This window comes from Eublepharis macularius, chromosome 2 (genome assembly GCF_028583425.1).
Source record: "Eublepharis macularius isolate TG4126 chromosome 2, MPM_Emac_v1.0, whole genome shotgun sequence".
NCBI lineage: Eukaryota > Metazoa > Chordata > Lepidosauria > Squamata > Eublepharidae > Eublepharis > Eublepharis macularius.
Genome location: NC_072791.1, coordinates 104,938,376 through 104,960,637, shown reverse-complemented (window position 1 = coordinate 104,960,637; position 22,262 = coordinate 104,938,376). Strand labels below are relative to the sequence as shown.

General features: G+C 43.2%; 1 protein-coding gene across 1 annotated transcript in view; it reads right to left on the bottom strand.

Annotated features, from left to right (window-relative positions):
* The window catches only part of ANO3 (anoctamin 3), a 511,447-nt gene extending 489,633 nt beyond the window's left edge, over window positions 1–21,814 (bottom strand). The window contains exon 1 of the mRNA XM_054972310.1: window positions 21,661–21,814. Coding sequence (XP_054828285.1) covers window positions 21,661–21,814 — 154 coding nt within the window. The remainder of the gene's footprint in view (window positions 1–21,660) is intronic.
* Between the last annotated feature and the right edge of the window lie 448 nt (window positions 21,815–22,262).

The window sequence follows — 22,262 nt, the reverse complement described above, 5'->3', positions numbered from 1 at the left end:
TAGTAAGGAGTCCAGTAGCACCTTTAAGACTAACCAACTTTATTGAGGCATAAGCTTTCGAGAACCACAGCTCTTTTCATCAGATGCATGGAGGGTATGAAGAAACTGGTCAGAGATATATAGGTGGTGAGGGGAGGAGGGAGAGGGTGCAGGGAATGAGGGCCTTGTAGATGCAAATCAGTTGCAAAAGTCATGAAAGAGGTGGAGTACGCAATTAAGGCTGGGTGTGACCCCTTCCATCCATTGCTAAATCTGAATGGTATGCCCGAAAGGCAGTTACTTCTGATAATGAGATAACCAACCAGAGTCTCTATTCAATCCAAGTCTAATCAAGTCAAATTTACATATTAATTCCAATTCAGTAGCTTCCCATTAGATTTTGCTTTTGAAATGTTTCTGTTGAACTATGGTGTAGAATGTGTGTCATGCTGATATTGCAATATCACATAAAGGGAGAAAACAAACTTTTGCATATTTTCCTTCATGCACTGAGTTTTCATTTTGAGAGATATTCACTGTGGTCCAGCTGTGTTCAACTATTCTGGCCTCACTACTCATGTTTGCCACAATGAGAGAACACCATGGGAATTGAGAAGGTGAAGATTACTTAGATAGAATGAAAATTATGAAGGCGATGCCAGTTGATAATAGTGGCAGCACTTTGTCCTCTTGACGGGTGTATCTTTTGCACCTCTTTGAGAACCACCTGCTTAAGTGGGTGTCATCAATATATTGATGGCACCCAATACCAATGCCTCAGACAACCTAAATCAAAAGTTTTTTAATCAAATGGATTCTGGTTTTTGAAAAGGCGTGCTCAAAACTTGCAAGTTGCTGCTCACAAAATAGATGTCTCTATCTACTGGCTCACTGCACCACTTAGAGGGAACATTGTCCCCAACCTTTTTGAGCTTGCACACACATTTGGCATTCTGAAATAGTATGGTGGGTGCAGCCATAAAATGCTACAGGTTACCTTCAGTCAAACAGTGGCAATGCTTGTGCTGTGGAAGCAGCTTCTGCCAAAGCAATGTATTTTAAAATCCATAAGGCAATTAAATCTCCAGTGGCCAATCAGAAGCCAAAATATAATGATGTACTTATTCCTACAAACCTAGACACTGGAAAGGCATGTATAAGTTTATTATCCATCTGCTGAAGTGATACAAAGTGACAAAAATTCTTTCTCATAAGATCTTTAGTACATCAATTTATATGTATTTGGTTTTTAGCATCAACAGATATTCCTTGATATTCCAGTTATCTTAAACTAAAACCTGTTCTTTGTAGACTCCATTGTGAAGGTCAGTCCATTCAAGGAAAGGTTTCCTACTTCAGCCTTCTCTCTTGGAATCATTCACCACACAGGATGTTTAAAACAATCCACACCATTTCCAATTCTGGTCTTGGAACAGGCCTTCCCGAAGGTTTTTCCTCTTTCAAAAATACCTAAAGAGTCTGCCCTTGAAACAAAATTCCTATCCAGATCACATGTATTAAGAGTCTAAAATCAGATTATATTACAGTGCAGGTCTGGGAAGCCTTTAACTTCTTTTGCTCTGTGTCTGAATCCTCAAGGATTTGAGATTGTGTCTTTGCCAACCTGCATGATTTGGCATCATAAACCTGGTGAATTCACTGTGGGGTTGCCATTCCCCCATATGGGTCCCCAGCTACTGCCTCCACTACCACTCACCTGGCTGGCAGGGGGAAGGTGTGCAGGAGTTAGTGGAGCATGTGGCAAAATGGCATATGCATTCCCTGCAGGGGCTTGAAAGGACATCACTTTTGGCTCAAACCGGAAGTGATGGTGGCTCAGAGGGGGCGATTTTTAGGAATTGGCCCACTTTTGAGCATATACAAATATAAAAAACCAGTTGACCCAGCCTGCCTGACACCCCCTCATGCCCCAGAATTAAGGTCGGGGTGGGGGGCTTGCAACTCTGCTTCACTACCCAGATCTAGGTCACTTATTAACAACTGAATAGCATTTGGCCCAGTACAGATTTATTGGATTGCCCCATTGATTATTTCCTTCCATTTACTCTTAATAATAAGAGGACCCATCTTGTTACCTTGTGACCAGAATGAACATAAAGCCAAAAAAAACCACCCTGAAATGTTACTGTATAATCATCTTGCTCAATGCCACCTTGTTAAAACTGTAATCTTGAATTCTGACTTCACATAACATGCAGAAGTATGAAAAACATGTTAAAATGTGTAGTTAAGTGCAGCTGACCTGAGATGATCTAGTTATTTTTGATTTTGCAAAGGAAAGGGAACATATAATAAACACAAGACTCATTAGTAGCATTTGTATACATGTCTAATTCCTTGTTATGTGATGTCAAACTGGATAGAGTTTAATAACAAAATGGTATTCATACTTGAATGTGGAGACTATGAGGCAGCCAAGTTCTATTTTTAAAAATATTTAGTTTTCCAACATCATTCATATTCCTCTTTATTTTATTCAGCGTCATACACACATTTTTAAAATATTTTTTTCTGCAACATAACAATGGCCTGAGACTGGGTTTTCACTTTGAGGTAGTCCTACTAGAATGTACCATGGGATCAGACTGTAGTGTAGTCTTAAAAATGTTGAACGGATTTACAGAAATCAGAGTAATCTTGAGTACTGTTGCCATCTTCTGTCAGCAGGTAATTTTTTTCTTTGGTTTTTCTGTCATTCCCTCTGTGATCCCTCCTTCCTACCCTATGTTTTAATTGTAGCTGTGATGGTTTTGTATGTGTATTTTAGCTTGGTTTTAATTGGTTGTTGTGGGTTTTCCGGGCTGTATTGCCATGGTCTTGGCATTGTAGTTCCTGACGTTTCGCCAGCAGCTGTGGCTGGCATCTTCAGAGGTGTAGCACCAAAAGACAGAGATCTCTCAGTGTCACAGTGTGGAAAAGATGTTGGCAGGTCATTTATATCTACTCAGGAGGGGTGGGGTTGAGCTGAGTCATCCCGTAAGAGTTTCCCAGGGTGTGGAATGCTAATGGCGGGAGGCTTCACTGTATCCTGAGGAGGTTCTTTTGCATATAGATTGGGGCTTGATGTGCTAATCTTCTCTGCAGGGCTATTGTTGAGTATAGAGTGTTTTGTTAGCCTGGTGTTTTTCAGAACTGGAAACCATGCTCTGTTCATTCTTAAGGTTTCTTCTTTCCTGTAGAAGTTTTGCTTATGCTTGTGAATTTCGATGGCTTCCCTGTGCAGTCTGACAAAGTAGTTGGAAGTGTTGTCCAGTCTTTTGGTGTCCTGGAATAAGATACTGTGCCCTGTTTGAGTTAGGCTATGTTCAGCCACTGCTGATTTTTCAGGTTGTCCAAGTCTGCAGTGTCTTTCATGTTCTTTTATTCTTGTCTGGATGCTATGCTTTGTGGTCCCGATGTAAACGTGTCCACAGCTGCAGGGTATACGGTATGCCTCTGGCCGATCTCCTGCAGGACCACATCGGAAAAACTTCATCTTACATCAAAGATTCAGCAGATTTCATCAACAAAATCAGTTCTCTGAAACTCAATCCACAAGACATACTTGTCAGTTTTGATGTTGTATCCCTGTTTACCAAGGTTCCAGTAAAAGACACTATTGCACTTATTAATCAGATTTTCCCAGAGGATGTAACAGCCTTATTCCATCATTCTCTGACAACCAGTTACATTGAATGGGATAACGAATTCTATGTACAGATGGATGGGGTGGCCATGGGGAGCCCTCTCAGCCCAGTTATAGCAAACTTCTACATGGAACATTTTGAAAAAACAGCTCTAGAATCAGCACCCCACAAACCTAGTGTATGGTTCCGGTTTGTGGATGATACATTTATCATTTGGAGCCATTGGGAGGAAGAATTGATGGGGTTTTTGAATCATCTCAACAACATCCACCTGAACATACAATTCACAATGGAGAAAGAAATCGAGGGAAAACTCCCATTTCTGGATACCTTGGTCATCCGCAAAGCAAACTTTCAGTTAGGTCACAAGGTCTACAGGAAACCAACTCACATTGATCGGTACTTACACAAAAACTCCAATCACCACCCCCGACAGAAAAGAGGCATAATGAAAACATTAGTGGATCGCGCAAGATGGATATGTGAGCCGCACTTTCTCAATGAGGAAATTAATCATCTAAACCACGCACTTCAGGCAAATGGCTTCTCCAGAAATGAAATCCGAAGAGCAATCAAACCCAGGATGAATCAAACAACCAAGGAAAAACAGTCTCCTACAGGAAAAGTGTTTTTGCCATATATCAAAGGAATTACTGATCAGATGGGAAAGCTTATGAAAAAGCATAACCTTCAAGCAGTATTCAGACCCACCCGAAAAATACAACAGATGCTACGATCAGCAAAAGACAGTAGAGACCCCCTCACCTCTGCAGGAGTATACCGTATACCCTGCAGCTGTGGACAAGTTTACATCAGGACCACAAAGCGTAGCATCCAGACAAGAATAAAAGAACATGAAAGACACTGCAGACTTGGACAACCTGAAAAATCAGCAGTGGCTGAACATAGCCTCACTCAAACAGGGCACAGTATCTTATTCCAGGATACACCAAGAGACTGGACAACACTTCCAACTACTTTGTCAGACTGCACAGGGAAGCCATCGAAATTCACAAGCATAAGCAAAACTTCAACAGGAAAGAAGAAACCTTAAGAATGAACAGAGCATGGTTTCCAGTTCTGAAAAACACCAGGCTAACAAAACACTCTATACTCAACAATAGCCCTGCAGAGAAGATTAGCACATCAAGCCCCAATTCATATGCAAAAGAACCTCCTCAGGATACAGTGAAGCCTCCCGCCATTAACATTCCACACCCTGGGAAACTCTTACGGGATGACTCAGCTCAACCCCACCCCTCCTGAGTAGATACAAATGACCTGCCAACATCTTTTCCACACTGTGACACAGAGATCTCTGTCTTTTGGTGCTACACCTCTGAAGATGCCAGCCACACCTGCTGGTGAAATGTCAGGAACTACAATGCCAAGACCATGGCAATACAGCCCGGAAAACCCACAACAACCATCGTTCTCCGGCTGTGAAAGCCTTCGACAATACATGGGTTTTAATTGTTTTAATGATGTGTTTTTGTTTGGTCATAATGGTTAAGATGTGTTTTTATTATCCATGTTTTTAATCTGTTCACTTACTTGGTGGTCCTGATGAAGGCAGAAAGTTGGGGCAAACAAAGAAAGAAACAAATAAAACATTCTCATGTGGCCTAATAGAAATTCTAGTTTTCTCCTCCATCTCCCCCATAGAGCTATTGTTTTTGTTGTACACCAATCAGCAACCAATCATATAAACAGCAACTCAGTCAGTCAGCAATTATAAACAAACACTGTCTTTTAACAAATTTTAAAATTGGTGGTTGAGTCTATGTTATGATGTTACTTTTCACAGCCCTATGGGAGGAGTAGTTCTTCCCTTATATCACTTAATGACCTGACCCAACCATTTGTGACTTTGAGTAGAATATTCTTGTGGTGATGAAAAAGTCCCTGTATGACAATGAAACAAAACTTGACTTCCACAGCTACTGTGCAGCTGAAAAGCTGTTTGACTGTGGTCTGTGGCAGATGAGATAAAACAAGACAACCCCCCTCTCTGAAGAATGAACAGCAAAATGAACAGTAAATATAACCAAGTTCAAAAGCCAGGAACTAAAGCCCCCTCCACAAATGCCCAGTCAAAGCAACAGAGACACACACAGACACAGAGAGACCAGTTTTTAAAAGACAAAACTAAAAAAAGGCAAGAACCACTGTCTCTGACTGCTAAATTCTGTGGATCCTATTTCATTATTTGTAAGACAAAGCAGGATAACTATAGAAGTTTTAGTAAGCTAGCGCTAATTTTAGTTTTGATTTCACCTGGGAGGGTAAATGGAAGTGTAATGTTAAATTATGATCATATCTTGGTATCAAGAGCCCTTAGCATATGAAATAAAGTGTGGAGGCAGTCCACTCTCCTTGTTTTGACAGACACATTGTCATTGTTCCTCAACCCCCCAAGACACCTGCCAATTGCTAGCACTCACCAGGTAACCCAAAAAATGAAGGGGGTGGCAGAGGTGCAAAAGACACACCCGTCAAGAGGACAAAGTGCTGCCGCTATTATCAACTGGCATGGCCTTCATAATTTTCATTCTATCTAAGTAATCTTTACCTTCTCAATTCCCATGGTGTTCTCTCATTGTGGCAAACATGAGTAGTGAGGCCAGAATAGTTGAACACAGCTGGACCACAGTGAATATCTCTCAAAATGAAAACTCAGTGCATGAAGGAAAATATGCAAAAGTTTGTTTTCTCCCTTTATGTGATATTGCAGTATCAGCATGACACACATTCTACACCATAGTTCAACAGAAACATTTCAAAAGCAAAATCCAATGGGAAGCTACTGAATTGGAATTAATATGTAAATTTGATTCGATTAGACTTGGATTGAATAGAGACTCTGGTTGGTTATCTCATTATCAGAAGTAACTGCCTTTCGGGCATACCATTCAGATTCAGCAATGGATGGAAGGGGTCACACCCAGCCTTAATTGCGTACTCCACCTCTTTCATGACTTTTGCAACTGATTTGCATCTACATGGACCTCACTCCCTGCACCCTCTCCCTCCTCCCCTCACCACCTATATATCTCTGACCAGTTTCTTCATACCTTCCATGCATCTGATGAAAAGAGCTGTGGTTCTCAAAAGCATATGCCTCAATAAAGTTGGTTAGTCTTAAAGATGCTACTGGATGTTTTTAACTCTTTTGCAACTACAGACTGACATGGCTAACTCCTCTGGATCTGTATCTCAATTCCATCTTTTGGAGCATGCTGCATGCCAATAAGCACTGCATTGTGTACAATATTCTATAGCAAAGAAGGACTCTGTTTAGAAAACTAGATCTCCCTGTTGCTGTCCAGTTATAAATCACCAGATGATTTCCTTTAAACAGACTTGACTTTGTAGCACAGCCTCCTGTCCCCAACTAAGAAGTAAATAGCTCATTAGTGGGAGGAAGAGCTACAAAAGAAAGATTGCCTTTGGGAAACATTATACTTCTATATCCAGCCCAGTTTCCATCTGTTATAGCCATGCATGGATATAAGTCATGAACTTTGAGGGCAGAGGTCAATGACTCAGCATGTTAGACTTCTGTGAGCTTTGGAGTACTGATTGGCAATAGGCCACTGTATATCTGCTTAATTTTTTTAAAGATAAAAGCTATATTCAGAAACAGGGACAAGGATCTTCTATTAACAGCACATTGAGCATGACTCCAAATTATGATGTTCATGTTAGCCCAGAGGAACAAACATCCTCCCTTCCTTTCTCCTTTCCCTTAAAAAAAGAGAGACCACAGGACAGGTATACTAGTAGGGGATCCAGAGAACAGGTATACCAGTAAGGAACCCATTCTCCCAGTGAAGACAGCTCCCAGCCTCTCCCCACCACCTCTTACCTAGTGGAATGGGCCAAGAATCTCCCTGGAGTGCACTCCCACATGCTCTGGAATACTTTCACGTTGCGCTGGGGATGATATCATTCCTGGTGCAATGTGGAAACATGGGGTTGCACCAGGGGCCAATTGGAGAAATATCACCCCCAAACATTAGGTTAGAGGCTGATTTTTACCCTATCAGCCCCTGGTGCAACTTGGCGCTTCTATGTCTCACTGGGAAAGACATCATTGCCTTGTGCTTGTGGCTGAGTGTTGCTTGATTCTGTTCTTTGGTGTTCTGACACTGGTGAACCCAGTGCTGGGCTGCTGTGAATGACGCTGATTCTGTTGGGCTAAGTTGCAAGAGTGTCCCTTGCTGTGGTTTGGTTTGGGTAGAATGGAAGTGATTCTCCAATGTGATGCTGGTCCCCTTGCTTCACTTTGGTTCTGAGGGGATTCCATTCCCTTGCTTCAGTTTAATTCTAGTTTGGTTTGAGTGAATCTCTGATGTGATATTGGTCCTCATAAAAAACAATGGAGAGTGGCTAGTCAGGTTGCTCTTCCCCAGGGGATGAAGTTACATTTGGGAGAGTGCCACAGCTTTAGCATCCTTATTCTCTGTGTATGTGCTCCTGGGAAAGAACTTGGAAAAGTTCTAATAGAATCATAGAACCATAGAGTTGGAAGGGGCCATACAGACCATCTAGTCCAACCCCCTGCCCAGTGCAGGATCAGCCTAAAGCATCTCTGACAAGTATTCATCCAGTCTCTTCTTGAAACTGCCAGTGAAAGGGAGCTCACCAGCTCCCTACGCAGCTGATTCCACTTTTGAACTACTCTGACCGTGAAAAAGTTTTTCCTAATATCCAGCCGGTACCTTTGTGCATGTAGTTTTAGCCCATTGCTTCGCATCCTACCCTCTGCTGCCAACTGGAACAGCTCCCTGCCCTCCTCCAAATGACAGCCTTTCAAATATTTAAAGAGAGCAATCATGTCCCCCCTCAACCTCCTCTTCTCCAAACTAAACATTCCCAAGGCCCTCAGCCTTTCCTCGTAGGGCTCAGTCTCCAGACCCCTGATCATTCTTGTCGCTCTCCTCTGCACCCTCTTGATTTTGTCCACATTCTTTTTGAAGTGAGGCCTCCAGAACTGCACACAATACTCCAGGTGTGGCCTGACCAAGGCAGTATAGAGAGGGGCTATGACCTCCTGCGATTTCGATGCTATGGCCCCTTTGATACAACCCAGGATTGAATTAGCCTTTTTTGCCACCGCATCACACTGACTGCTCATATTCAGTTTACAGTCCACTCTTACCCCAAGATCCCTTTCACATATACTACTGCCCAAAAGTGTATCCCCCATCCAGTATTTGTGCTTCCCATTTTTGTGGCCCAGATGTAATACTGTGCACTTGTCTTTGTTGAATTGCATCCTATTCACAGCTGCCCACTTCTCCAGAGTATTCAGGTCTTGTTGAATTTTAATTCTATCTTCTTGGGTGTTTGCTACCCCTCCCAATTTGGTATCATCAGCAAATTTAATGAGCAGCCCTTCCACTCCTTCATCCAGATCATTGATAAAAATATTGAAAAGTACCGGGCCCAAAACCGAGCCCTGCGGCACCCCACTGGATACCTCCCTCCAATCTGATGAAACGCCGCTGACCACCACTCTTTGAGTGTGGTCCTCCAACCAGTTCCCTATCCACCGAACTGTTCTATAGTCCAGTAAACAGTCTTCCAGTTAGCTCATCAGAATGTCATGGGGGACCTTATCAAAAGCTTTACTGAAATCCAGATAAATCACGTCAACAGAGTTCCCCCAATCCAGTAAAGCTGGTCACTCGATCAAAAAAGGAAACTAGGTTGGTCTGGCAAGATCTGTCAGGAACAAAACCATGCTGACTTCCCCGGATCACTGAGTGGTCCTTCAGATGCTTACAGATTGATCCCTTTAAAATATGTTCTAATATCTTCCCAGCAACAGAAGTCAGACTGACCGGGCTGTAGTTTCCTGGGTCGTCCTTCTTCCCTTTCTTAAAGATTGGGATAACATTTGCTCTTCTCCAATCTTGTGGCACATCCCCAGTCCTCCAGGAGGCCTTGAAGATGACAGACAGGGGTTCTGCAAGTTCTCTAGAAAGTTCTTTCAGCACTCTTGGGTGCACCCCATCCGGCCCAGGGGATTTGTATTCATCCAGTGCAGCCAGATGCCTCTCCACAACCTCTCTGTCAATGTCAATTAGCCACTCAGGTGTCCTGCCACATTTTCTACTCTCTCTAGATGTGCCTGAGTTCTTCAGGGAGAAAACAGAGGCAAAAAGTCATTAAGCCTGTCTGCTTTTTCTCTGTCCTGCATCAGAGTTTCTCCATCTACTCCCAAAAGCGGTCCAATTGCCTCTTTTACCTTGCATTTGCTTCTCACATATCTGTAGAAGTTTTTCTTATTGTAGCGAGCCCTCCTGGCCAGACCCAGCTCATACTGAGCTTTGGCCTCTCTGATGGCTGATCTGCAGTACCTAGTAACCCTCATATACTCCTCTTTAGAGGTCTGTCCTTCTCTCCATTTCCTGAACATTTCCTTTTTCTCCCTTAGCTTATTCTGGAGCTCTCTGTGCATCCACATCGGTTTCTTGGAGCCCTTACCATGTTTCCGTCTTGCTGGGATAGTGAGGGCTTGAGCTTGCAAAAGCTTGTGTTTGAGAATGGCCCACCCTTCATTCGCTCCTTTCCCTTCCAGCACACTCCCCCATGGAATGACTCTCATCAAGCCTCTGAGTTCATCAAAGTTGGCCCTACGAAAATCTAACCTACGAATCTGGCTATGAACTTCCTTGGCTCCCCACAGCAACTGGAATTCAAGAAGGACATGGTCACTTCCCCCTAAGGTCCCCACCACCTTCATCTCATCTACCAATTCTTCCCTGTTGGTTAATATCAAGTCTAGTATGGCCGAGCCCCTTGTAGTTTCCTCCACCTTTTGAAAAAGGAAGTTATTGGCCAGGCAGGTCAGGAAATTGCGTGATTCATGACGCTTTGCTGAGTCTGTCTCCCAGCACACATCGGGGAAGTTGAAGTCACCCATGATTGCAAGGTTCTGATGTCTGGATACTCTGCCAATCTGTTCAAAGAGGGCAGCATCCATTTCTTCTCGCTGGTCAGGTGGTCTGTAGCAGACTCCAACAATAATACCCTTTGTCCTTCCTCCCCTTATTTCTACCCATATACTTTCCACCGGGCTGTCCGCCCCATTCTCCATAACTTCTTGACAATCAAGCCCTCTCCTCACATACAACACCACTCCACCTCCTCTTCTACACTTCTGGTTGTTCTTGAACAACTCATACCCATCTATTAGCACATTCTAGTCATGGAAATCATCCCACCAAGTCTCAGTAATTTTAACTATATCGTAGCCCTCTGTTTGCAATAGAAGCTCAAGCTCTTCTTTCTTATTGCCCATACTTTGGGCATTGATATATAGACACTTGTAGCCTTGTACCTTTGTTTGACCTTTCCTACCCAGGTGGGTCCCCACTGTGTTCACTTCATCATTGAAGTCGCCATGTCGATCGTCCCCTGCCCCTTGTGGCATCAGTTTAAAGCTCTCCTGATGAAGTTCTCCAGGTTCGTTCCAAATGTTTTCTTCCCTGCCCTTGAGAGGTGAAGCCCATCATGTGCTAGAAGGCCTTCTCTAAGAAAACCTGTCCCATAGTCCCAGAATCCAAAGTGCTCCTGCCGACACCACCATCTCAGCCAGCGATTCACCTCAAGTATGGTCTGCTCCCTGCGTGCTCCTCTTCCTGTGACTGGAAGTATAGAAGAGAATAACACCTGAGCCCCCAATGTCTTCAACTGCCTTCAAAGGGCTTCATAATCCTCTTTAATTCTTGCAACAGTATTCGAAGCCATGTCGTTCGTTCCCACATGAATCAGCACAAACGGGTACTTATCAGCAGGCTTGATGAGTTTTGGCAGCCGGTCGGTAATATCCTGAATTCTGGCTCCCGGCAAGCAACACATCTCTAGGAATAGGGGATCTGGCCCAGAGACATGGCGTTCCATACCCCTGAGCAAGGAGTCCCCGACGACTACCACCTTCCGTTTTTTTCTACTTCCATGTGTCCCCATGTCTTCTTCACTCCCTCTTCCAGATCTTTGCGGTTCTCGTTCCACTGTCACCTCTGTCACCATCTCTAGCACTTCAAAGCGATTCTTGAGCTCAAGTGGACCAGAGCATCTTCTTTGTTGACGCCTTTGGGTTTGTACTGTAGATCTGAGAGGAGGCTCAGAAGGGAGATCAACTCTTTCTTCTCCTCCTTGACTTTCCTGTTCTTGGCTGTGCGGAGCCCCCAGGCTGTTGTCAATAAAATCCTCTCCCTCCTTGATCTCCTGAAGGGTGGTGATCCTCTCCTCCAGGCTCTGAACCTTTTCTTCCAAAACTCTGACCAGCTTACACTTCTGGCAAGTGAACTCTGTCTTCTCTTCTGGGAGGAAAACAAACATGGCACACTCCATGCAGGTGACTGCAAAGGGGGCTTCAGTAGACATGATTGCCTTCCAAATATACCTAGAGTACTAGCAGAACCAGTATACTAGCAGAGTTTCAGGTCCCCCAGGCAGATCACCAGGCTAAGAGCCACAGGGCTAGAGCCCTTTAGCTCTCGCCCTTCAGCTCGCGCCAAAGGCTCTCTCCTCTGGTGAGGAGGAGCCTTTTGTTTCAAAAGGTGCCTTCCTGCCTAGCCCAGCAGGGCCCCATCATTGGGAACAGCATGATCAGGGGGGTGCTGATGTGGGAGTGGGGTCAGATTGTTCAAGGACCCACAGAATTGCACCCCAGGGTCCAATCCTCCTGAAAGTTGGGGGTTATTTAAAGGGAAGTCAGTGGTAGGTCCCCTGAAAATGTGATGGATTTTGCTTGCAAAATTCTGTCCCCAGACCTCTAGATAGCCTCCATGTAGTTTTCCTCATAGGGAATAATGGAGATTGGAGAGTGGCTGGTGACACCATCTTTGGGGGCCCATAAAAATGCCCCCTGGAGTCCAATCTTTATTAAACTTGAGGGTCTTTAGAGGACAGTCATGAGTGGGTACCTAAGAACTACAAGGTTCCACCAACTTCTTAAAGTTATTTTTCTATTTGTAATCTTTTAAAGTGCAAGGTGCTCATATAGTGAATACAATAAATAAACCCATGTAGAATAATCACTACGCATAACAATTCAACTGGTATAGAACATGTACAACAAAGTCCAACTGGTACAGTTCAAAAATTCATGAGTCAATAAGGAGAATAATCTTCCAGTGTATTGCACAATAGCCCAAAGGTGGCCTCCAGATCCAAAGAACAGCGAGGGTGCTGTAGCTGAGCATCACACTACTGCACAGTGGGGCCCAGTAAATGATGCCATACCAGTGCATTCCTGCTCTGTGCACTATACATTCTTCGACTGGGCCATCAGTTTGTTTAGCAGTGTGGGGTTGGTGCGGAAGGGCCAACGGCAACACTGAGTTGTCATTTTGCCTCCTCCCGGTCCTGTCAGAGAACTCTTTGCTGTTGGGTTGTCATTCAAGGTCCAATCCTATGCAGTCAGGGCTCAACTAAATGGGTGCTCTGTCTCAGGTTTGGCCTTTGGCTGCTTCAGTTTTTTTTCTTGATGGAGCATGCATCACTTGTCCATGGCTGTAAGAAGGCCACGATTACCGCACAGTTTCTGCATATCAAACTTAGGATTACAGCAGGCATGTGGGAGGACCTCAACTTCTTTACTGAAGCCACCTTATGGAGGAAGGCTTGTTTCTAGTTGGTGAGCTTTAGCTCTTCTATAACACCTCTGTATACACTGCTTTAGCATCTTTTGAAGGTGGCACTGGTTAGCTTGCCCTTGAGGCCGACTGGTTGCTGGCCCAGATTCCTGGGCAGAGGTGTACAGGGCAATCTAGTTTGCCATTTCTCCTAGCAATCCTATTCCTCACATTCTGGTCATTCACCTGGAGGTAATGACCTTGGCTGCAGAGCATGGCCCTTCTGTTACAGGCTCACACAGGCTTGCAGCGCATAGGCAAGTAATGGCCTGGTGGTTTAATGTTAATGTGGTCTGCAATGCTTTCACGTCATGTAGTAAGGAGTGTTGGACCCAAAAGCAATTGAGAGGACTAGGTGTAAGGCTAAAAGAGCCCTCTTTAAGGCATTGGTGGAGGAATTGGTAATCTATCTGTCCCATCCACAAATCATGGCCAAATTTGCTGACCTCTACAGAGGGGATGGAGTTCACCTATCGGTGAAAGGGAACAACATCTTCTGGAATGATATGCGGCAAGGACTCAGGTTGGCTTTAAGCCACCCATGGGGTGCAAAGGCCTAAGCAGAGGCTTGACCTTGGCAGTGGCAGGTTAGAAGTTGCTGGTAAGCCTCCTTGACATATCCCTATTGGTGGGGAATCAGAGTCTGTCAGGAGCAGCTGGCTGCTTTACAGCCCAGTTGCGAGGACAGATGCTCTAGTGGGAAACCCCTGGACAAGCCAGTCCTCCCCCCAGTTTCACAACTGGGTGGAGGAGCTTTAAGGGGGGAAACCACTTCACCTGACCAGCCATGCACATGGATGGCTCACACCCAGGGCAGTGGGGGCTTGCCCAGACAGGTCAGGGCAGAGGTCCAGGAGTGACCCTAGGACCTGACATACCACTAGTTAAGCCCTTACCATGTTGATGGTTATGTTGTGGTAATTTGATAAAGCATCCCTCGATTTCCCAACTCTGGTGTCTGCCCCTTCATTCCAAATGGGGGGCAACTATTATTCCCAAATGCTTTTTATTTACTTCAAAATAAAGTTTCAAGATCCAAGAGAGAATTTCATATAAAATAAAACATGAGATCATATTCTAATCCTTCTACTATTAAAAAGTCTAAACTAAATATTAGGGAAAAGAAGATTAAGAACAAATACTTGATAATAATCAGCTACATTAAAATCAAACACATTTTCCTGTCAAAATCCATGACATAACACATAGAGACACACTTCAGACTATAAATAAAACTTGTTTTTTTTCTCCGCTTACATTGTCTCTCACACACCTATTAAGAGCTGTTGCTATGTATTTTGTACTTTGTTCTTTTTTTAAAAAATGCATGTTATCACAGCAATTATGAAAATCATGTCAGTTTCAAATATTTCCCCCTGAAAAAATGATGGATATGATGAGAGATTATCATATTCACATTTCCATCACTCTTAATAATGAACATGATTGCCCTGTGCCTATCAGCAGGAGAGAAATTTGAGGTAACTCACAGGTAACTAACTCCTACAGCCCCTTGGTGGGAGAGGCAGGTAGTCAGTGAACAACTGGTTAATGGGAGATTGTTGCTTCCCAAATTCTTCCACCTGAGACAAATTGGTCAGATTATCTCACTCTAGAGCTGGCCTGACTAGTTATGCTTATTTAAGTACTGTACTTCTGTCCTGGCTATACTCTTACTGCCTGCTAGAAGGAATTGCATGACTGAATGCTGCCCGCTCACATTCCCTGCATTCCCGGCACATAGAGAGCTGTTAACAAGAAGGCTATCATAGAACCTTGGTCTTTACATCTAATTGTACTTGTACAATTGGAGGAATTTTACTTTTTACAAAGGAACATTCAGTTATATGAACTCCTAAGCCTTGATTGCAATACTGCCTCACAGTGGCCAATTCATATTTAATGCTCCCTAACAATAATCCATGAACCAAGAAATAAGGTCTAAAAATTTGGCTGCAGTAACAAAGCCCTAATCTTATCATTAATGATGGCTCAGTGTGTGAAAATATCTCCTAGGAGACAAGATTCTGAATGCCAGACAGAATTTATAGTGATTCATTCAGCTCTTAGCTAAACCATGGTAACATTTGTAACAAACGGCTTTCTTCTTTGAAGATTTGATTCGAGAAAGAATTAGCTATAGGAAAATGTTGAAAGTAAATGTTATTTTTTCAACTCATTTCAGAGCAATGCAGTCCTTTTCAGCAAGAGAAACGGTTATCAACATGTTCCACACTGTTGCTAAGTTACGTCCTTATGTAAGGATGAGGAAGCAATGTATAACTGGTTTGGGCCATTATTATGAAAATTCACCTGTAACAGGGGGGCAGGAGATCACTGATTCCAATGGGAAGCCACCCAGGGATGAAGGAAAGGCTGCACAAGAGGGGAAGGAATCAGGTCTGCCCAAGCTCCTTTATCCATGTCAATCCTCATTTGTTTCACTATAGGAAACAACCAAGAAGGCATAAGAGAAACCTCTGCTACTTCTCACCATGAGAGCAATGGAGACAAAGACAAGCAGCTTTAGTCGGGCAAATGTGTAGACACCTACACAAATGGGGGGGGGGCATGTCATGTTTGCAGGAAAATGTACATAGCTCTGTATATCCTGAACAAGAATTTGTTAAAAATGCAATTGACATAAGCATGCAGAGAATATGAAATATTATCAAACTAACTGTGTTCACACTATGTTATTTCTAACAGGCTGTGGATCCACAAACACCTCCTGTTCATTGGTCTCACATAAGGAGATGATTTTTCAGGCATCTGTTTAATAGTTCAGTGTCCCATTTGTAGCTATTGCAGGCAGGTCTGGCACGTTCATTGAGGCAGGTCCAGTAGCCGCCTCGAGCGCTGAGGTGCAGGAGGGGGCACCGGGGACAGGGGTGTGTGCTGCGGAGCTGGTGGCAGCAGTGCTAGCGACTGAGCGGGAGGGATAGGAAGCCACCCGCATGCTGCCCTGGCCACCTTCCGTGCCTGGCCCACAGCTGCTGCAGCCTCCCAGCCCTCCTGCCCCACGCTACCGCTGCTGCCAGCACGTGCCCCTGGCTGGGCACAGCAGCTGCGGGCTAGGCGCAGCAGGCATTCAGGGCAGTGTGCAGAGCAATGGAGTGGGAGGGCTGGGAGGATGCACGTGTGCCTCCCCAGCCACCTGCTGCACCTGGCTGGGAGCACGAGTCAGAGGCGGCAGCACGGGGCAATCTGAGCAGGCAGCCCCCCAGCACTCCCACCCAGCCGCCCTGTGCCACTGTCAGTACAGAGCTGCAGGCCTGGCATGGCAGGTGGCCAGGGCGGTGCATGGCAACCAAGTAGGAGGGCTAGGAGGCCACCTGTGCGCCATCCCAGCCACCCACCACGCCAATGGGGCCAGCTCTAGCAGCATGCTGCATGATGACGGGGGGAAGCAACAGACCTGCAACTGCCCCCTGCCTCAGGTGCCAGAAACCCTGGTGCCAGTCCTGATTGCAGGTTGTTTCACTGTATTCCTAACCATGTAGTACAATGCAATTTGCTTTTTACTCATGTACATTCTCATACAGCCTGAATGAGTTCTACTATCCCCACCTTGTCCTTACTGAATAACTGTTCTACTCAGCAGATAATTACTTATATATAGATAATTAAATCAATCACAAATCATATTAACCTATCATAAATAAATGCTGTGATTTAATAAAATCCTACCTTTCCATGTTCATGTAAGTAGGCCCCAGTAATACTAATATCTGCTGGCTGGTTCAGATCAGCAATGACGTTGTGCATGCAGAGTTTTGCAAAAACACGGTGCAAACCTATTTGGGAAATTTCATGTCTGTTTGCCATGAACCAAACAGGCTGGTTGGTTGACTAATGTCTGACTAACACCTTTGCACATGGTAAGATCAACTGTCATATACGTCCATGGTAAAATTTGCAGCATTCCTATAACAGACCTAAAACAATGATTTGCTGCACTTCAGAATGGGACCTATTAACTACTACACTAGTGAGCATCACAAAACACCAGACCAAGCTGCTATTTCAGGCTTCAACAAACAAATTGCCAAATGTTTGTAATACATTGCAACATTTTGGCAAACAGTACATTAACATTTCATTTTCTCCATTCATTTTCCTGGGCTTAGAACCGTTTGGCTTTGATGGGACTTTGACTTGTGTAGCAAGATTGTGGCTTACCTTTGCATAGGTGCTTGTGGTTATACAGGTTAAGTAAAATTCAGAAACAGAACCCACAAATGCCTGTGTAATTTGCTTCAGCCTTTCCTACTTTAGCATGTAATTTTATGTATCGTTATGCTTTAGATGTATGTTCTGTTCCTGTGAGATTATTTTTCTTGCTATTAGATGAAAGTAGAATAATTTACATTCAGATGTTAGGGGTTGTTTACAGTTCCTGAAGTAACAAGTGATTGCACCTAAGGTGGACGTAAGGTCCCTTGAGAGGTGTGATACATCTTGAAATCAACTGTTGACAGTAAAGATTTTTCAAATCTTATTTATTTACCTTATTTATATTCTGCCTTTCTCACTGAAACTCAAGGCAGATCACACTGTGTAATAGGATATGGTAAATGCAACTTTGAAAAGATTTAAAGCCAGCAGAAATCCAATACAGGGTTAAAGAAATGCTGAAACAGCAGAAGCAATTCTAAGACTGACACATTAAACAACATAGAACTATCCAATAGGATCATATCCAAAGCAACAGACATCACAGTGGTGGTAAAGTCTATGGTCCCTCTCCTTCTACTGATGCATCTGAGACTACTTCCTTCTAGTACAGCCCTCCTACCTGAGTAAAAAGCCTTCTTGAATAATTCAGTAATGACATATCCTGGGCTAGTGTTTATGAAATTGAAAGGAAGATATAAGTACTTCCAACAATTCATCACATGAGTGCTCATGAATAAAGTGCTGTGATCTCCTGAAAAACATTAAGATTTTAGGGAGCAGTTTCAAGGAAGGTCCCACCAACAGTTTCATTTCCTGAACCCAATTTAAACATCCTCTTCCCACTCTTTCTTATTTATTTGATTTTTAGCTCGCCCTCCCCACGAACAGGCCCAGGGAGGGATACAATAAAATGCTCAGTACACATTAAAACATATAAATACATTTAAAATCCAAAAACCATAAAATACATATGGAACAACATCTCAGATGGCAGCTCTCTCCAATTTCTCCAGTCATAGAGTAAACAAAAGAGTGGGGGTGTGGGTCACAGTTAATAATATTCCAGTGACTGCACTTGTGTGTGTGTGGGTGGTGGTGGTGGTGGTTAGATGATTTTGTCACCCCTCTGGCAGGGGTCTGGTAAGGAAGCTCCTAAAACAATCAAAGACTGGCCTCAGCCATATACCTGGTGGAACATCTCTGTCTTACAGGCTCGCTGAAAAGATATAAGGTCTTGGTGGGCCCAGGTGTCCTCCAACAGAGAGTTCCACCAGGTTGGGGCCAGGACTGAAAAAGCCCTGGCCCTGGTCAAGGACAGCCAGCCCTCCCTGGGGCAAGGGACCACCAGTAGGTTCTTATTTGCCAATCTTAGCGCTCTCTGGGATACATATGGGGAGAGGCAGTCCTGCAGGTATGCTTGTCCCAGTCCATTTACAATATCATTGACTCTACCATTTGCTAGAAGCCTGTAATCAAGCTGCTGTAAATCAGCATTAACTCTCTGTCCTTCATTTAGATCGCAGCACTGCTTTAAGAAAGCAAACATCTTTTTCCTCAATCCTATGCCTTGCTTTCAACTGTTCATGTCTTCCATTGCAAAGAAGATCCATTGTGAAGCAAGTTCCTTCAGGGCTAGACACTAGACACTTCCATTCACACAAGATCAGTGTCTTTTAAGGCAATGGAAGGGCCTAACATCAGCAGAACTTGCTTAGCACAGGAGGACTGCCTCTGCAAAAGATGAAGCGCTGTGCAAGCAGAAGCAGCATGGCATGGAAGCCAAGTCCATGGGACTAGCAAATACTTTGGTAATGACAGGTAGTTTCAATGGTCTTCCATTCACATTTAGACTAGTCATCACAGGGCAGATCATTTGTTTAGTCACATGCCTGCTCCCATTCCTGCATGAAGTGGTGTTAGGCAGTTATAATTTTTCAAACAAAAGTCGCAAGTCAGCTTTGTTCACCAGACTGCTCCATACCATCTTTTTCTGATACTGAGAGCCAAGCTACAAGTGATGCCTTACACAGGTTGGACACTTGTCAGCTTCCCTCAAGTTTTGATGGGAAATGTAAGTGTCCTGGTTTTACAGCTTGGCTCTCCAATACAGCTGCAAGACCAGGATTCCTACATTTCCCATCAAAACTTGAGGGAAGCTGACAAGTGTCCAACCTGTGTCAGGCGTCACTTGTAGCTTGGCTCTCAGAGGTGAATCAGGAGAAAAGTGCCTTATCTGAGGATAGAGTTGCCAGGTCCAGGTTGGGAAATTCCTGAAGATTTTGGGGGTGGAGTCTGGAGAGGGTGGGGTTTAGGGAGGGTAGGGGCCTCAGAATGGTATAATGCCACAGAGTCCACCCTCCATCGCAACCATTTTCTCCAGGGGAACTGATCTCTGTCACGTGGAGATCAGTTATAATTCTGGGAGATCTCCAGCCACTACCTGGAGTATGGCAGCCCTAACTGAGGAAGCACAGGAATGGACGGTGAGGGAAAGGCTGGCAAACTGATGTGACGGTGAGTGCTGGGCTGCAGGAGTTCAAATCTTGACTCATGAAGTTCCCTAACTAACTCTTGGCTAGGCATTATCATTCAGCTTAAATTTCTTCACATAACTATTGTGATGGTAAAAGAAGCAGAAGGAATATTTGCCATCCTGAGTTCCTTGGAGAAAGAGAAGGATAAAAAGGTGATATATATTCATACACAAACACACACAGAGCTTTATTCTTGAATGGGGTAACACATAAACAATAATTAGCTTAACTGTTTCATATACACAGTGTGGATCTGCTTCTCCAGCTTCTATCCTACATGGTTTTTAAAATATATATTAAATAAAGAGATTTAATATATTTATTTAATGCGCATTAAATAACAAAATCTTATAACCAAATACAGATTACAAATTATTACATATAATCAGTTCTAGAATATATATGGGTGGATTCCATCTTGGAATTAGGACTTCCAAAACATTGAAATGCCAGACCATCGGTCGTAGAATTTAGATGCCCCACAGTTCAACATTCTTTGAACACATACGTAGTACGTTAATTTTATCATTAAATTCATTTTTCCCAGCTCTTGCTGGTGTTCTTTTTATTTTTCAAATTTATTACCATGCAAATTTTTGCCACAACCAGCAGATTTAGAACCATTTCCAAATCTATGTCAAGGACTTAATTTTTTCTAGGTGGATAGCTGTATTGGTCTGCAGTAGAATGGCAGGATTTGAGTCCAATGGCACCTTAGAGACCAAAAAGATTTTCAGAGTATAAGTTTTTGAGTGTCACAGCTCACTAAAGAAGGGGGCTCTGACTCTCAAAAGCTTATTCTCTGAAAATCTTGTTGGTCTCTAAGGTGCCATTGGACTCAAATCCTGCTGTTCATTTTTTTCCATCTTACATAGTTGTGATGCTTATAAATATCACACACACACACAAAACTAGAGAGACTAACCATGCGAATCATTCCCATTTGATCATGATCACACAAGTGTATATGAAGCATATCATGAAAATTAGGTGTAAATATGAATGCTACGTACTAATGAAGGAGTAGCTCAGTTAGCAAACCCACTGTTAACCCTTCTCCTTTACTGCTGCTAGCAAGTTCTAAAACAGAGGGCCAGTTCAGGTGAAAAATCTCAGCATAGAAAAACTCATTATTATTCCAAAGACACTTAGAGAAATGTTTCAGCATTTGCTTTTCTTTTAAAAATACACCAAGCTGTAGCAAATCAACTATTCTTATTTTAAACACCATTAACGTCTGCTTTGATTCTTTACAAAATCAAAACATGAATGCATTGCAAAGATGGAAGCCAGTCATTTATCAAATGGAAAATGTATTGCCCTATAATTTAGGGTAATTCTTAAAGGAACCCACTAAGCCACCAATAAAAATATTTTACATAACTATGGAGAAAACAATCAATTGGTCATCCAGCTGCATTTATTATTTCGGAATTAAGATTTGTACTAGCCCTATAAATATGTCTACAGCGCATCCAGATTTTATGAAGCAACACAGAAATTTGGCTGCTGAAATGAATGGGCAGGAAGGTCTCACCTAATCAATTCTCTCTGTCCTTGTCAATGTGATTCCAGAAATGATAATTATCAAAAGCCTGTGTAGGTTCTACAGATCACTAGATACAGAGATGGTATTAAAGGAAAGGTTAATGTAAATGAGAGGCTTACCACTAGGTAAAGAGATTGAAGAATGAAGCTCACGATTGTACCAGTCCACATGTGAATTGCTGAATTTGGTCTCACTAACATCAGGCTGGGAATCTCCTTTGCCATCCTCATCTTCTGGAGAGACAGTTTGCAGCTCTATTTTCTCAACTGACATTGCAAAATATTTTTTTCTTAAAAGTTTCAAATATAAACTGATAAAAGATGAAATGACACCAGCTAAATCCAGTTCGTCTGCAGAACAATAACTTGGGAACAAAACACAACTTGATCAAATCTGGAAAATTGACAATTGTTTATATGAAGCAAGAGTCACTCTTTCCAGTTAAGTGGGTGCAAGCTAAGGTACATTTCCTGGATTTTCTAGTTTTCTCTCATGTTTTTTAAAAAGTTCCTATTCCTTTGAAAAGTTTTCTTTTTGTTGAGTGAAAGCAGTGTTATGGTGTTTCTGTATAGCTGCTGAGGAAATAAACAGGGTAAGTGGAAACATCTGTATGCCTTCTTAGTTCTGCTCTTAATAACTTTGTTTTAGCAGCTCCATTTCCCATTTCATTTCACATTTGTTGAGCTGGGAGGGGCTTAGCATTACCAATGAAAACAAGTGG